General features: G+C 45.8%; 1 protein-coding gene across 10 annotated transcripts in view; it reads left to right on the plus strand.

Annotated features, from left to right (window-relative positions):
- FAM193B (family with sequence similarity 193 member B) overlaps positions 1 to 16,739 on the plus strand; it is a 31,485-nt gene that overhangs the window by 5,023 nt on the left and 9,723 nt on the right. For 3 of the 10 annotated variants that reach the window (XM_042991415.1, XM_042991404.1, XM_042991474.1), the window contains exons 2-6: positions 9,385 to 9,627; positions 10,431 to 10,659; positions 11,897 to 12,284; positions 14,328 to 14,529; positions 15,450 to 15,689. In XM_042991415.1, coding sequence (XP_042847349.1) covers positions 9,385 to 9,627; positions 10,431 to 10,659; positions 11,897 to 12,284; positions 14,328 to 14,529; positions 15,450 to 15,689 — 1,302 coding nt within the window. Of the gene's footprint in view, positions 1 to 1,494; positions 1,551 to 6,852; positions 6,933 to 7,848; positions 7,912 to 8,024; positions 8,219 to 9,384; positions 9,628 to 10,430; positions 10,660 to 11,896; positions 12,285 to 14,327; positions 14,530 to 15,449; positions 15,690 to 16,739 lie in introns of those variants that run through there. The other 7 variants (XM_042991453.1, XM_042991459.1, XM_042991465.1 and 4 more) reach the window with 7 other exon arrangements.

The raw sequence follows: 16,739 nt of genomic DNA on the forward strand, positions 1-16,739 counted from the left end.
AAATATGATAACCAATAGAAGATTTCTCAGAGCTGATGCTTCAAGGTTGAGTAGAAGTTCCTTTAGAGAAGGTGAGAGAAAGTGTCTAAACAAAGAAAGCAATGTAGAGACCCAGAGGCGAGAATTGCCCAATTCAGGCAGAGTAGCATGAGATCAGGCTGGAGAGGTTAGCAGGGTTCTAGAAAACCACAGCAAGAAGTTTGGGCTTTATCCTGCAGGCAGTGAGGAATCAATGAAAGCTTTTAAATAGGAAAATAAACATGTTCTTGGGTAAGTTCTCTGATAGCATGAGAGGACGTAATTCTCAGTGGAAGAGGTAGCTGTGATTGCTTGATTCCACCTCTTCCTCACCCTAGCCTAACTAATCATCAGATCCTCCGTGTTTTGCTGGATTCTGTCCCAGACCTACAGAATTAGAGTCTCTAGGTCCAGAGCCCAGGAATCTTGTTGTTAAACTGCCCCAGGTGATTCTGGTATGTGGCTGGGTCTGCTAACTGCTCAGTTGAGGGTGGTATGAGGAGCTTTGTGGAAGCCTAGGATATTCTTCAAAGAATAGGGCTTCCGGAGAGGGGAGCTTTTCCATAAGCAGGAATAGAAACAGCCTTAGTTTTAAAAACAAAAAACAGGCTTTCCCCAGTTTTCCAGTTGTTGCCCCATTAATATTATTCTCCAACTGCTGATCTTCCCTTGTGTATCCAAACTCTTACCCATGCCCATTACATGCTGTCATCTCTGCTGAATGATCAGGATGCAGTGAGTCATGGGACACAGGTCCTGCCCTCAGTGTCCTCAGTGTTGTGGAGAAGACAGATCTCAAAAACTGGGACACATACGATAAGCTCTATTCAAGAGGTATGTAAGAAAGCATTAGGGCATCCCAGAGCAAAGCAGTTAATTCTGCCTGTGGACTTAGAAGGAAGTAACACCCTAACTGTGCCTAAAAAAGAAGAGGCAGAGGGGAACAACATCAGTGAGGGTGTGGTGCTTTATATATTTGGGGAAAGAATGGATATTGGGGAAAGGAGTGGTTAATGGTTTTTCCTGGCAGGATGTGCAGAACAGAAAAGGACTAAGGAGAGAAGGTCTTGTGTCCCAGGAAGGGCCCTTTGTTTACACCCTTTGGTTCTGTGCCCTTGCTCCCACACTCATCCTTCAACCTATAGGTGGATGAACATGCTGCAGTCCTAGGCCATCTCCTTATAGTCCCTCCTCAAGGCTCTCAGCTCTCCAGCAACTTTTGTGGTTCTCTCTCCATTCTGAAATGAATAGGTTCTTCATCTACTCTGAAAAGTGATATAGGGAAACTAGATAGTAAGAAGGACCCTGAAACATGGAAGGGTCTTATTAGGAAGTTGTAGCCAGAGATCGTGGATGGGGGGGTTCAAAGGGGCCTTGAAGGTCACCTGTCTAGTCCTCTGTCCTGTGCTTCAAGTAATAACTTTGGATTGGGCAAGTCTCACTTAGTAAGTTTCCCTGTCATTTCTTCCAGGACAGAAGAGGAAAGAAACTAACGGGTATTGAGCACCTACTGTGTGCCAGGCCCAGGCCAGGTACTTTACATAATTTATTTCCTTCTGTCCTCACAACTCTGTGAAGTATGGTTTTATTCTCATTTCATAAATGAGGAAATTGAGGCTCAAAGAAATTGAGTAATTAAGATAATACTGAAATGGCAGAACTGGGTTTTGAACTCACAACAGTCTATCTCCAAAGTTCATACTCTTCCACCCATGAGAAATCCATGCTCGGGTGACAGAGTAGGTTATATGATTTGCCTGAAGTTCTAAGTTATTAAGCAACAGTTTAGGCCTTCTTGTGGCTGACCGCACCCAGAAAGCAGGTTCAACAGATGAGCTAGCCTTGGGCAGGTGGAAGGCCACTGGGGTCAGAGAGACTCGTTACCCTATCCTTGGCTGAGCTTGTACAACCAGAGAAGATTCTCCACAAACTGGCTGATATGAAATAGCTGTTCATCCAGGAAGGAACTGAGACAGCAGACTGAGTGGGAGTTTGGGTGAAAGCTCTAGGGCACTGAGGTGCACTTATATCACCTTGTTAAGAATTAAATGTAGCTCTGATTGCCAGCCTCAGAATGGTCTGAGATTCTTCACACTGATGCCCTCTCATCAGTAGCCCAGAGTCACAAAGATAGGCCTTTTAGCATAGCATATCCAGGAAGTGGCTAGTTCAGCTTGTCTTTAGACTCTGTCCTTTGTATAGAGCAACTAAAATGTGAGCCAGGTGGGCTTTTAAGCATTTATTCATTTATTCAGTGAATGCCTGCTATGTGTCAGGTCCAAGCCAAGCCTGGGTTCCCGGGCACACTTAAATGACCAAGATGCACTCCCTGCCCCCAAAGAGTCCTCATTCCACCAGGGGTTTGAGACAGACAGAATATGTCTATGGTGTAGTGTGATAGGTACTATAGTAAAAGAATTAGTTCTACTCAGCCTGGTCCAGCAAAAGCTTGACCTTTGACCAAGATCTTAGGGCATGAGTACAAATTTGCTGGGGAGTGGAACTGAGATGCTGAGGTTTCCAGGGCACAGTGTATTTGCTGGAGGAGCAGTACGAATAGAACCTAAGATTCTCAGATGTTAAGCTTGGAAATGAAGCATGGAGAGGTCAGCTGGGGCCAAGTCATGAAACACGGGGGCCAGAAAGTGCTGCAGTAGTGAACTCAACCAGAAAGCCAGGAGGTTAAAGAGAGACCAAGGTGGGAAAAGGAGCTAAAAGAAGGAGATACTCAAATTGGATAGGTACATGAGAAGGCACATAATAAGCTTACATGAAGCAGAGAAGCCCAGTGCCCAGGTTGGTTGGTTGGTTGGTTGTTTTAATTTGTATATTATTTTGTTACATTAATTTTAATTGCGTGTTATTTTAATTTGTGTCCCTGCCTGATTCTCCAAAATGAATATGAGGCATCTGGGAGTTTGGGAGTATTGATGTCCCCATGCATGAACCTGCCTGGTTTAAGCATGTGTTCTTAAGGCAGAAATTCTATGTTATTCGATGTTTCCCAGTACCTAGCACAATGAGAATGGGCTCTGAGCATGTTCACTGAAGGAGGAAATGAGTGGGTGAATGGAAGAGTAAGTGGCAGTAACCGAGCTGGTGACTTTTGGTAGGCTGGGTATTAATAATTTTCTCTGCTTCTGGAAGGGAATTTTAGCTGCTACTGTTGTCTTCTGCCTTAGTGACAGGGAGGCTCTTGGAGTTGGGTGCCTTGAGAGTTGAATGCTCTAATGGGCCATTTCAGAATAGAATTTGGAAGCTATTGCAGGACCACTGGTTAAATAGAGCATATGTCTTGGGGGAATCCTCTACAAACATACACAAACTCTTGGGATTAAAAGGAATCCATGAGAGAAATGAGAACAGGTTTAGTGCTGGCTGTTAGATCCAGCCTCAGAGCAGACCTTGATAGCTGCCTCGCCTGGTGACCTGGGTTATTCTCCAGCAATTCCCAAATTGTGGACAGAAAGATGAGGTGGGAAATTTATGCCCCAAAAGAGCTATCCAGATATGCCATGAACTGTATCATTGTTAATAATCGCTATTGCTTACTGTGCACCCACTGGGTTACAGGCACCATACCATTAGAGACTTTACATTAGCAGTTTTCAAAGTGTTTGGTCTTAGGGACCTTTTATACTCCTAAAAATTATTGAGGACCCAAAACAGCTTTCTTTTGTTGGTTTTATCTGTTCATATTTACCAAAATAAGTATTAAAGCTGAGAAAGTTTAAAAATATTTAGTTACTAAATCATTTAAGAATATCAATATTAAACCTGTCATGTTAACATACATAATTTTTTAATGGAAAATACATTTTCCAAAAAAATAATAGAAGACTGGTCTCATTTTCATTTTCACAAATTTGTTTGTCTGGCTTAATAGAAAGAAGCTGGATGCTCATATGTGTTTCTGTATTCTGTCTGCTGCAGTACATTTTTTTGAAGTATATTTTAAAAATCCAGCCTCAAACAGATGTTGTTGGAAAAGGAAGGAGTATTTAAAAAAAATTTTTTTAATCTTTATTTATTTCTGAGAGAGAGAAAGACAGAGCATGAGCAGGGGAGGGGCAGAGAGAGAGGGAGACACAGAATCCGAAGCAGGCTTCAGGCTCTGAGCTGTCAGCACAGAGCCTGATGCGGTGCTCGGACTTATCAACTAGGAGATCATGACCTGAGCTGAAGTCAGATACCCAGCCAACTGAGCCACCCAGGCGCCTCTAGGAAGGAGTATTTTAAAAGCCTTTCCAGGTGATTGTTGATAATTCTTCTTTGCAGTGTGGAATCTGAGACCATTTTAATGAAGTCTTTGCACTCATTACATTAAAATCTGTTGGTTTATCTAGCACTTTGAATGGATTTTTTTTAACAATGCATGATTCTGAAACAACATGCTTTGCTCATTTGGAAAATAGGTTCACTGAGTTATGCAGCTCTTCCAAATGTTTTCCCATTTCATTTTACAGTATCAAAAAATAACATTTGTCACTATAACCACCATTTACACCAGAAAAGTCTAAGGATTGGGAAGCTTTTGATTTCATGATGGTGGATACAAAATTCTAATTTCCAAATTTCCAAAATTCTGAATTTTGCCTGAAAGCTTGAATTTTGTCATTGGCCACAAGTAAAAAGTTGTTTTCCTGGAAGTGATGGGTTCATTTTGTTCATTTTTTGAGAAAATGTCTGGCATTTTTCAAGTCTGAGTAACCAGAGTTTGTCAGTCATTCTTCAAGTAAAAATGGTGTTCCATGAGAAAAATTGGCTTCCTTTTCCTTTGATTTTAACTATTCTTATCCAGAAATATCTAGAATACCCTAGCATAATGTTTCTCAGGCCAAGACGGAAAAGTCTTGGACCTGGTCAGGTGAGAGAGCAGAGATATAGTGGTTGCATATGCCTGCCCCCTGGGCAAGGAGTGGCTACAGTCTAGGGTTCACCTGGCTCCTTGACTGCTCTGGGAATTTGCATGCTAAAACAGGACCCTTGTGTGAGTAACCCCACACTCCAGAGATTCTGGTTTTGTCTAGAGTGAAGCAGAATTTAATCTTGGAGTCTTTTTTGAGCAGATCCCAAGTCTAGAACCTTTCCTAGCTCTTCCCCTATCTTTTTCCTAGTTCCAGATCTTTAGCTGGAGAGGCTCTGACATTTAAACTGAAGTAAGAAGGAATAATTATTGTCCAGGGCTCCTGAGTTTAAGGATCAGTTCCCTACCCATTATGATGAAGAAGAATGGTTGGGTGTTTCATTCATTCTATAAACATTTATTGTTCGTGTTCTTGTGTGGGGATACTGTGCCTGGTGTAAAAAATGCAGCTTGAGAACAGCTACTTTAAAAGCCTGAGTTGACTTCAGGACATAAGGGGTCATGATTGACAGGAATTTGAAAAATGGCAGGACATTGCAGTCAAAGAGAATTCTGAACCAAGAGCTTTTCTATAGCAAAGCAAAAATTTGCAGGAACAGTGGTAGTACTGACTGAATGTAACATCTCTAGGACTTGGGATTTTCACCACCCTCTGGCAGTAGAGATGAAAATGTCAGAGAAAAAAGTCCCCAGGTTCCACCATGCATCGTATTCAGGGGCAGGCACTAAGATTTAGGATTAAGACAGCTTTGGAGATAGCCCCAAGAATTGCCAGGCCAGAAAGAAGAAAAGTATACCAAGCTCATGACAGTGGATAACTGGTTTCCAATGTAGATTTATTAAGAACAGAACAGCCAGAAGGCCTAGGTGATGATAGATTGAGTGTCTACTGTATGGCTCCTTTGAGCTAATAAGCTTTGCATCTCTAATGTCACTTAGTCTAGACAACCTTATGCAATGTAGGTGGTATCATTCCTGCTTCAGTTAGGACCTAATTAACTTTCTATGCCCTGTGTTTTCTTTTCTTTAACTGGAAAGACAGCCTGTCCTGTAAGTTCACTTCCATTGATGGCTAATCTCATTTATAATGCGGACCAGTTTGGCTCTAGGGAGAGCCACATTATTCCATAAATGAGGCCATCTGATTGTAATCCCCAAGGAATGTGATCTTTCACTCTTGCATGCTTGAGATTGGAACCATTCAGATGAAGGTCCAGGGTAGGGGGATGGCCTTTCTCTGTGAGAAGCAATAATTTCAGAATTTCAAGCAATGTCTCACTAAGCTGTATTGCCATAGTGACATCTAATAAATTTGAGTTAGCCACTATGTGCCCAGCTGATCCTATGCCCTCTGGTACATTGTAAGAGATCCAGACAAGAATCATACCTGATGCTTGCCTTCTAGGAGCACATTCTAGTAGAAGGGACAGAAAATGCAGGTAAATAAGTTAAGTGGAAGGCACAGATGCTGTAACCAAGGCATAATGTGCTGTGGAGATATGGAGAGGAGAGGTAAATTATGACAGGAACCCTCTGGGAAAGCCTGGATGAAGTTGGATTTAAGCCCTGCCCAACTACTTATTGATAAACTTGGGAAGGAAGGGGATTTAAAACAGAAGATCCCCTTTAGCAAAGGCACAAGGTAGAGGTAGGAGAGTATAGAAAGTATTTGGGGAACTTAAAGAATGACTTCATGGGGTAGAGGGCAGAGATTAAGATGTCTAAAAGTCACCTTAAATTCACTGCACATTAGAGATGCTTGTATTAAAAAGTAGAGTGACATATTTTCTGTATTTTTCAAGCTTAGGCCTGATTTTAAATGTTTCCCATCACTCCCATCATGTTCATAATTAGTACCATATGTTGAGCAACGTATTATGGGCCTGGCACTGGAGTAGGTGCTTTGTCCATTTTAGTATATGTGCTGCCAAAGTGAGCATGGTGCTTTGTCCATTTAATATTCACAGCCAATCCTACAAGTTAGGACTTAATCCCGTTTTACAGATGAAGAAACAGAGAGTAGGACTTGCCCAACATCATACAGCTGGTAAGTGCTAGAGGCCCAAGATTAGTGCCAAAAACCAGTGTCATTTCCACTACACCCAGTGCCTCCCACAAGTACTTTGGCACTAAGTATAGTCACACTGATCACGTGTTTAACTTATAAAAATTCTGTATTTGCTTTTAAAAGGAAAAAAAACGTTTATTGAACATTGCCCATATATGTTATACATTTGAATTCTTGGTTGTGCCAGAACTATGTATACTATACTTCACAATGCATACAAAGAATTTCAGAATAATTTTACCCATAGATTTTCCTCTTATGTAGTAACTTTCGAACCTAATACCCAAATGAAATGAAACTCTGTTGTAGTAAAATGACATGTCCTGGTGTTTTCCATAAGAATATGGATGGTCACCATCAGTACAGGAAAAGGGACTTGGGTGTTGACCTCACCTGCTCCCTCTGGAGTTACTATGGCACCTTATAGATAGCTAAGAAAATTTGCCTGGGGATACTTCTCAGAAAGGCCTCCTTTGCCTTAACTTCTCAGAATACCATCCTCCTCCATCAGACTCCCACCCTTTCCATAAGATGCTCACCACCAGTGGGTTAGAAGCTATATCCTTATGCAGGTACAGTTAAGCAGTTGCCTTGTCCACTGAAATGTTCCTTTGACAGAAACCTTTTAGGTAGTATCTCACATGAGTTCCACATACAAGATTTCTCTTTCTCTGGTACTCTTTTCGAAGGTCTTTGTACTGCCCCAAATGTTTCATTATGCTTCTGGTACTACTATTTGGTTCCTTTTTTTTTTTTTTTTTTTTTTTCCTCCTAGAAGCCAGAGACCCAGGTCAGTGTAATTGTAACATTACAGGTTTAAGGATACCCTGATGCCAATTTATTGTGAGAAAGTGATTTTATTCGAGAAAGATGATGGCATTTATTTTCTTGGTAGGATGAGGATGATACCCTTATTCCTTTGCTTAGGCCTCTGCAAACACCTGTTACCTAGTGGTGGGTAAGTTTGGAAGGTATATCAGTTAATATAACTATTGCATGTAATAAACCACCCCAAAACTTAGTGGCTTAAAACAACACCATTTATTATTTCTCATGAGTCTCTGGGTTGACTGGGTATTTCTGCCAATTGGGTTGACTTGACTGATCTCAGCTGGGCTCACTCATGTTATCAGATCCACTGGCCAGTCAGCGAGGAAGACTCAGATTTCTCCACGTGTCTCTCAACATCCCTCCAGCAGCTAGCCCAGTCATGCTCTCGTGGGAGGCAGAGGTGCAAGAGCGAGCAAGCCCAGCCATGCAAAGAAGCAAGTAGAAATGCATACATACCTTTAAGCTTATGCTGGCAGCAAATTTGCTAACATCCCATTGGCCAAAGAAAGTGACATGATGAAGTGTCAGAGAGAGAGGGTTCTACAAAGTTGCAGAATAGCCCTGGAAGCAGTGGCATTGGTATAGTGGTGAGCAAAGCTGCCTTCCAAAGTTGCAGGATATAGGAAAGCCATTAATTGGGGTCATTAAATGCAATCGAGTTCCCAATCATACCCCTCAATGTGACATGAAACCTATAGACTTCTATTTCTATGTCATTTGTCCTAGAAGGAAAAAAGAAAGTCCAAATAATAATTACTGTATATTGGGTCTATGCTTTGAGCATGCACAGGGCTAGGCACTTTCCCTGTTTATACACTGAGTCTCACAACAACTCTGCAAGGTAGGTAGGAAATCGGAGCTCGGGAAGTTGAATAACTTGCTCAAGGTCACCCAGCTAATGTGTGCTAGGGGGGAGGCATTAGAATGTGTGTCAGTCTGACCCACAAAGCCCAGATTCTTTTCACCATACCTCACTACCTCTCAGAACCTAATTAGCCAGGGTCTGCCTTACCCTTTCTCCAACTCAGTTTTTTATTGAATTAATGCTTTCTGACTAGCTGTGCAAAACCCCGCCTCCAAAATTCTGCTGTGATCCTAATGGAATTGTGCAGCTTTCAGGAAACCCTGACATTCTCCCAAACTCAGCATTAACTGAGAGCATCCCCCACCCCCAGATGGGAATTGGTCTATGGACTACACAGACAGCCTAAGAATGGCGGGCTCTCCCAGACATACCAGAGAAGGAAGAGGACCTTCCTTTAATCTTCAAGATTTGGAGACATCAGGGCATTGGAGCATGAGCTTTGAAGTCAACCTCACTGGGACTCAACTCCTAATTCAGCCATTCACTGGCTCTAAGACCTTGAGCAACTTACTTAACTTCTTGAAATTGTTTCTTCGTCTTTAAAAAAAAAAAAAAAAAAAATGGAAATAACACCTAGTCTGCAGAGCTATCACTAGGACTAAAATTATGTAGTGCCTAATAAAGTGCCTAACCCAGTGCCTGGCACATAATAAGTGAAGGTATTAGTTTTGTTGATATTATTTCTAAGCAAAACCTTTCCCCTCCTGGGAAACCCTGTTTCTGTCTATTGGACAGGTTCCCCCCACATCCACCCAGTCTGTGCAGACTTGCTGCCTACTATGTCATCGGGAACGCAAAGGCTGGGAAGAAGGCCCTTCCCAAAATGGACTGGTGTTGCAGGGTGAGAAGCTGCCCCCTGACTTCATGCCAAAGCTCGTCAAGAATCTCCTAGGCGAGATGCCTCTATGGGTCTGCCAGAGTTGCCGAAAGAGCATGGAGGAAGATGAAAGGCAGACAGGTCGAGAACATGCAGTGGCGGTAGGTAACAGCTGAGGAGGGGTCCCTGAATGCAGGAGGGCTGCCTGCCCAGAGAGATCAGTCTGTTAAGCTGTTCCTTCCCTGTTCTCTCAGGTGCTCTCCAGCAGACCCTGCGCCCGAGCACTTAGGGGCTGCGGGTTGGGTTCACAATTGGGGCAAGAACAGAGAAGCTTCAGGGAGCCCCCTTGCCCCTGAGGAGGGTCTCTGCAGTGTGAGGGCCAGCTTGTAGGTACTGGTCGATGGAGATCCTGCCCCTTCCATGTCACCGTGCTGCCTTCAGCTCTGTGGCAGCTTGAAAGCCAACCAGTGTGATACAGAGAGCAAAGGCTGGTTTGAGGATCTACCATGTGCCTCAGTTAGAAGGCCTCCAAGATGCCCAAGAGCCATCTAACTGGCATCTCCTGAATCACAGCAGTCAGACTTGCCTCATTTCTCATTCATTCCCCTCCAGCCCCTTTCTTTTCCCCAGGGTCATGTCCGTTTCAGGACTTTTGACTTAAAGTCCCTTCCTTTCCTTGGCAGCTATCAGGACTCCCCAAAGGCCCACAGTTGACAGGCAGTCTGTATCCCTACCAGAGTCTCTGTCACCAGTATCCACACACTTCACTTTATCGGGAGCACCTCGGCCTCTCCCAACAAAGGCCTGATCCACGTTGGCCCTTTCACCTGGGGTTGTGGGACTTGTGCTTTGACCGTGGCACAGGACCTGGAGGAGGAGGTGCTCCTGGGTAAGCTAAGGCCACAGAGGGTCAGCTCTGATGTTTGCTGTTTTACCATGAGCTTTTTTCTTCCCCCTTCTCCAGATCTCCTTGTCACACACATCCTGCAAATCACAGTCTTGTGGGGGTGACTCTCATTCCTCTTCGTCCTCCTCTTCATCGTCCTCGTCCTCCTCCTCCTGCCATGGGAACTCAGGGGACTGGGATCCCAGCTCCTTCCTGTCAGCACATAAGCTCTCGGGCCTCTGGAACTCTCCGCACTCCAGTGGGGCCGTGCCGGGTAGCTCACTCGGGAGTCCTCCTACCATCCCTGGTGAGTCTCCGAGCTCGGGAGAGAGCCAGGCCACATAAATGTAGAGAGCTATTTTCCTATCCACTTTATTAAACAAATCAGGAGGCCAGTTATTAAAATAAGTAAAAGGAGCTGTTCTAATGGAAGCAGGGGGTACCTAGCCCTTGACTGTCTCCGTGGCACCCCTTTCCCCACAACCCTGAAGTTGGAAAAATAACTGTCGTTGGCTGTTTTAGCTTTCCCATCAGATTCAGGAGGGGGCATGGTGAACACTGGCTGAACAGAAAGTGGAGTCTGGGAGTATCCTTAGGGAATTAGGACTACAGTCACCTAATACCTGACCCCTGCAGCAGCACAGAGGTCCTGAGTGCTTTTGTCTTCCCAGACCTCTTTTTCTCCACCTAAAGAACAGATATAAAAGCACTGCACTTCTATCGACAAGAAGTTGGTGCAAGCTGCCAGGGTTATTAGCCAACTTCACAGATATATAAGCCTTCTTTAGATCCTGAGATAACCCTTAGAGACCCAAAGAAAAGGTCTTGGGTTATTGAGGTATGATATAAATACTAATTATTGTCTGCTACTAAATTGAGGGCCTGGAACTGGTGTAACACCATATGTTAATTATACTGGAATTAACATAAAAGATAATAATAACTAAATTAAGGGCCTGAGTTCTCTAGAGGGGTGCTCCTCCCAGAATTGTGAGAGATGAATAGAATTCCACTTATTTTAATGCATAAGTGAAAGTGAATCCTCAAAGCCTTTTCCCACTTCTCTGAAATCTAGAGCCACCTGAGAGTCTGGTACACCCTGGCTGCCTCAGTCCTCATGGCCCAGAGGCAGAGCTTTGGCCTGCTGCTCCACTGGCTTCTGTGGACCCTTCCCTGGGCCTGAGGAATACCTATGAACAAGCAATCCTAGAGAGGCCCCGAGAGACAGAACACATATCCCCCGTTTGTGCCACAGCAGAGGTGCTGGGGCCTTCTGTGGGGCGGGCATTCCTGGTGCCTTCTCTCTCAGGTCTGGGCTCCTTGACCCTGTCTATCCAAGTTGCTGCCTGCAAGGAAAAACTCTCCAGTCCGAGGCACTGTTAGACTTTCCCAAAAGCTCACAGGGTCCACTGTGCTGAGAGGCTATCCCCAGACAGGTTCCCTCTGGTCATAGTAAGCAGGATGTTGTAGCAGTGAGCCCTTGGGCTTTCCTTCCCAGGGTCTTGGCTCTCACTCTGACCCCTTTCTTCCCCATCCGTCCACAGGTGAGGTTTTCTCTCTCTCGGAGCACCACCGGCACTCAGACCTCACTGCTCCACCTAACAGCCCCACTGGCCACCACCCCCAGCCCGCGTCGCCGATCCCATCTCACCCCGGGTCCTTTGGCTCACCACCCCATCCACACCTGCCACCTGCTACCCCGGCAGCGCCTTTCCCTGCCCAAGCTTCAGAATGCCCTGTTGCCGCTGCTGCCGCCCCACACACCCCAGGGGCATGTCAGACTCCCCACCTGCCCTCCACCAGCATGCCGCTCCTGAAGATGCCTCCACCATTCTCAGGGTGCAGCCACCCCTGTAGTGGGCACTGCGGCGGGCACTGCAGCGGGACTCTCCTCCCACCTCCCAGCTCTCAGCAGCTCCCTAGCACTCACAGGTAAGTGAGTGGCACAAAGGGTATACTCCCTGCTAACTTCGACTTTGAGTTCTGAGAGACTTCACAGAGCATACCTTTGGGGTAGAAATTGAACGATAGATTCTATGTCTTTTGTATCATTTTTACAATCCTAAAAGAAGTAACTGTTGTCTTTTAAAAACTTGGAAAAGTTCAGGGTGTCTAACGAAGAAAAAATTTCCTCGAAACCTAAAGATAAACCTCTAACACTGGTATATTTTCTTCCTGATGTCTCTGTATATAAATTAGGTCTCTGTTTATATATTTTTGTGTATTTTTTTTTAACATTACAGATCATTTCCCCAGTTAAAATTCTTCAGAAAACTTTCCAGTGGTCTCAAAATGTCTTCTTGCATAGCAGTAGCATAATTCATAAATTATTTTATCATTCCCCTATTCCTGGACATTTGGGTATTTCTAGTTTTTAACCATTAAAAACAAGGCTGTAATAAACATTCTTGTACCCAAATCTGTGTTTGAGTCAGGAATTATGGCCTTAAGGATTCCCTAAAGTAATTCTAAGTACTGAAGAAGTTTATATTAACATGTATGTGAAAGATAAAATTATTTGTGGAGGAGAAAGGTACGTATTTTTGTATTAGAAATCAGAGCTGTGTTTAGTATGCATTTGAATTTTCTCATTCTAAAATCCCACCACCCCAATGCCACCACTTTTAGCAGTTTTCCCTACGGGTCTTACCCACACAGTGTTGGTGGTGTCTATACAGTTGTTGTCCTCTTTCACATAGCGTTCGTTGTGTGGTTCCTATGTGGTCTTCCGGGTCTCAGCTGAAGGGTGGAGAATATTCTCCATAGTGCACTTCCCTGTTCTCTAGTTGCTAATGATTTAAATCATTCCGGTATTTTAACATTGTAAATAATGTCTCTAAAGATGTCTTTGCCTAAAGCTGTTTCCCTCTTTTGGGGTTTTCTCCTTGGAAAAGGTCCCTCAGAATGAAAAAAGTTCTCCGTTTAAAAGATGTCAGAAGGTCTTTTTTGAGAAGGGTTCCTAATACATACTGAAAAATTGCTTTCCAAAAGTCTCTCCAAATTTATGTAACCACCAGTATTAGGGTGCTAGCTTCTTCATATTCTCAGGAGCATGGGTTATTTTAATTTTGCTAATGTAGGTGAAGAATGGTCATTTTGGATTAAGCTTCTCTGAGCACCACTGATAATGGTTCCTGCCCCTCCTTTTCTACCCCTTGCACAACAGACTGCCCTGGGAGCCAAGCCTTCTCACTGCTCCTTGCCCTGCCCTTTCTCCTGGCTCCCACCATCCCAGCCTCACCCCATGTCCCCAGCCCTAGGGCATTCCAGCTTCTGATGGCCAGGGCAGGGCTCTTATTCTTCTGGCTCCAGTTTTGGGACTTTGTGGGCCAGTGTCTTTTTCTTATCCTGGAAAAATAGTCTATGTTATGTGATGCCCCCAGTTTTTCCTGAAGTCCAGAGACAGAGCAGTACAGTGGGAGAGCATGAGCTTTGCACACAGGCAGGCACAGGCTGAGCCCTAGCCTCTCCTTGGGCAAAGCAGTGAAGCACTCTGACCCTTAGTTACCTACCTTAGTTACCTCCACTGCAAGTTATCTCCAGTGCAACATCTATTTTGCAGGACCTGGGAGATGCTTAGAATATGCTAAATATAGTACCTGTCCCAAACAGTACAGTAGCTCTTAGAGTCTGGCCCACAAGGCACATTGACTTTCCCAGATTTAAGGCCCCACAGCTAAGACAGCTCCACCCACTGGTGCAGATTTGGTCTAAGGACCTAAAAGGTAAAAGGAAATTGACCCTGTTGACCTCCTTTGGATGCTTCAGGAGAGCCATCAGCCCACAGCCCACAGGGTGATGGCCCTGTTTTTGTGAGAGGCACTGATAACAATCTGACTGCTTCGGCCTTTGTGGGATGAGGCACATGAAGGGTAGTTGGGATGGCAATGGTGAGAATGCTTCCCCGGGCTCCTGCTGCAGCCTGCTCCTGCCATGCCCTCCCTCATCTGTGGGCTTATCTTTCTCCCCCATCAGCAGAGACCCTGGGTGTAAAGGGCACAAGTTTACACACAGTGGCCTGGCCTGCCAGCTCCCCCAGCCCTGCGAGGCAGATGAGGGCCTGGGTGAGGAAGAGGACAGCAGCTCAGAGCGCAGCTCCTGCACCTCATCCTCCACTCACCAGAGAGATGGAAAGTTCTGTGACTGCTGCTACTGTGAGTTCTTCGGCCACAATGCGGTGAGTGAGCCTGCCCAGGCCAGAGAGGGCTGAGGGCCAGTTAAGGTGAGCCAAAGGAGCACCCTACTCTCCCCAGATTTCCCCTTGCTCAGGGGGATTATAACCACACTGGAACCTTCTGAGTTCTCGCAGCCTGTATCCACTCACTTAACCCTTACAGCACATTTGTGAGGTAGGGATTTTTCAACACTTTGCTCCCTTTGCTCTTTTCCTGGTTTCTCCTTAAGATTGACTTCTTTTCCGTAGGCAAAAAGGAAAGGAAATGGTAGAGAGAAAGCTATGTTTCTGATGAGTATGTATATGTGTGTAATCACAGAGAAGTGAACCACACTTGTGCGTGATGAAGGCAGAGTGGAAGCAAAGGCTCTCAGTCCTCCAAGTGTGAGAGACTGCGAGGGACAGGCCGTAAGTGCAGGCGGCACCAGGAAGAAGGTTCAGGGCAGAGTACGTGCTGTCTGTACAGAGAGCGAAAACAGTTCAGAAGTCTGAAAGTGCAGAGCAAAGGGCCGCCAGCTAGGGGAGAGCAGTTGAGGACAGAAGAAATGAAAGTAATCACATTGTTAGTCACTTTTGAGCTAGGGGTTATTATTCTCATTTCAAAGATGACAAAATCGAGGCACACAAAGACTAAGTGACCTGCCCAAGGTCATACAGCTTCCGAGTGACAAAGCCCGGGCTCAAACCTGCTTTCCTGGCTCCCAAGTCAGTGGGCTCACAATGCTGTTGCATACCTCCCACTCCCTCCGCCCACCGCTGCCTTAGCTCTGGGCCTGGCCGAGGCTGAAGCCACTTGGCCTTTGTGGCTGTGGTAGAAAGAACAGTTGTCTCGCTTCTCACCACATGTTTGGTGCCAGCGGGTGGGAGTGCTCCGGGCTTCCCGGGCCCAGGGTGTGTAACGTCAGCACCTCCCCCTCCCCCAGCCACCCGCTGCCCCGACGAGTCGGAATTATACAGAGATCCGAGAGAAGCTCCGCTCGAGGCTGACCAGGCGGAAAGAGGAGCTGCCCGTGAAGGGGGGCACCCTGGGCGGGATCCCTGGGGAGCCCGCCGTGGACCACCGAGATGTGGATGAGCTGCTGGAATTCATCAACAGCACGGAGCCCAAAGTCCCCAACAGCGCCAGGGCCGCCAAGCGGGCCCGGCACAAGCTGAAAAAGAAGGTGGGTGTGGGGGGGAGCCTAGCTGTACCACCTCTCCTCCCTAAGGAATCTCTTGCCCCAATCCCCCAAGACTTCAGGGGCACGAACAGTGCTGGCTGCCAGAAGCCTTAGCACAGCTCACTGCTATGGGAAGGTCTGTATGAGTTTGGGAGGCATAAGGGTCAGGGAGCCTGGGGCCAATGATTGGAGAAAAGACGAGTCCTGGCCTCAGAAACTACTGGATTCCTTCAGTCAGTCAGTCATGTATTCATTCAGCAAACACTTCTACAAATACTGGGAGCCAAAGCATGATGCAGTTAAGTTCTCTCCCTGGAGAAGCTCGGTCCAGTGGAGAGACTGACACAAAACTGGACTAGCACATTAGCATGTGTCAAGCACTGGGATAAGGGAACCCCCTCCCCCCATCTTGCCTGGGCACGCTGGAAATGGCTTACCAAGAGGCTGACTTGAAAGCTGAGTTGTAGGGAGTGAGTTCAGATTCCTTAGGAGAGTTCTGGCAGCAGGCATAGCACATCCACAGCAGTTTGGTGTAACCAGAGCTCGAATAGAGCAGAGGCAGGACAGCTAGTAGAGGTGAGAAAGGGCCTCATAGGCCCTGCTAAAGAGCTTTGACTTGATCCTATAGCTGAGGGGAGTCCCTGCAGGACTTTTATCAAAGGATGCGCTAGGTCAGATCTGTATTCCACTGTGACTGTGTGGCAATATGGAAGGTAGCCTGGAGGGTTGACACTCCAGGAAGGAATATCGAGGGCCAGGGGAGAGCCGAATGATGCTGGGGCTGGAGCATGGGAAGCGGACATGACCAGCTTTGGTAATCTGATTGTAGAACAGAGATGAAGGAGTCAGGATTTCTCCCGGGTGTTTGCTTGGATGACTGACAGGATGGTGTGCCCTCCATTCACTGAATGAGGATGAGATTGGCAGAAGACAGGAAATTCAGTTGGGGCACGTTGACTTGGGAGATTCTCAGGAGAATCGCCACCTCCAAGTGGAGATGGAGGTGTGGGACTGGGGGTTTCCAGCTTGGAGGTGTAATTGAAGCCATGGGAA

This window comes from Panthera tigris, chromosome A1 (genome assembly GCF_018350195.1).
Source record: "Panthera tigris isolate Pti1 chromosome A1, P.tigris_Pti1_mat1.1, whole genome shotgun sequence".
Taxonomy (NCBI): domain Eukaryota; kingdom Metazoa; phylum Chordata; class Mammalia; order Carnivora; family Felidae; genus Panthera; species Panthera tigris.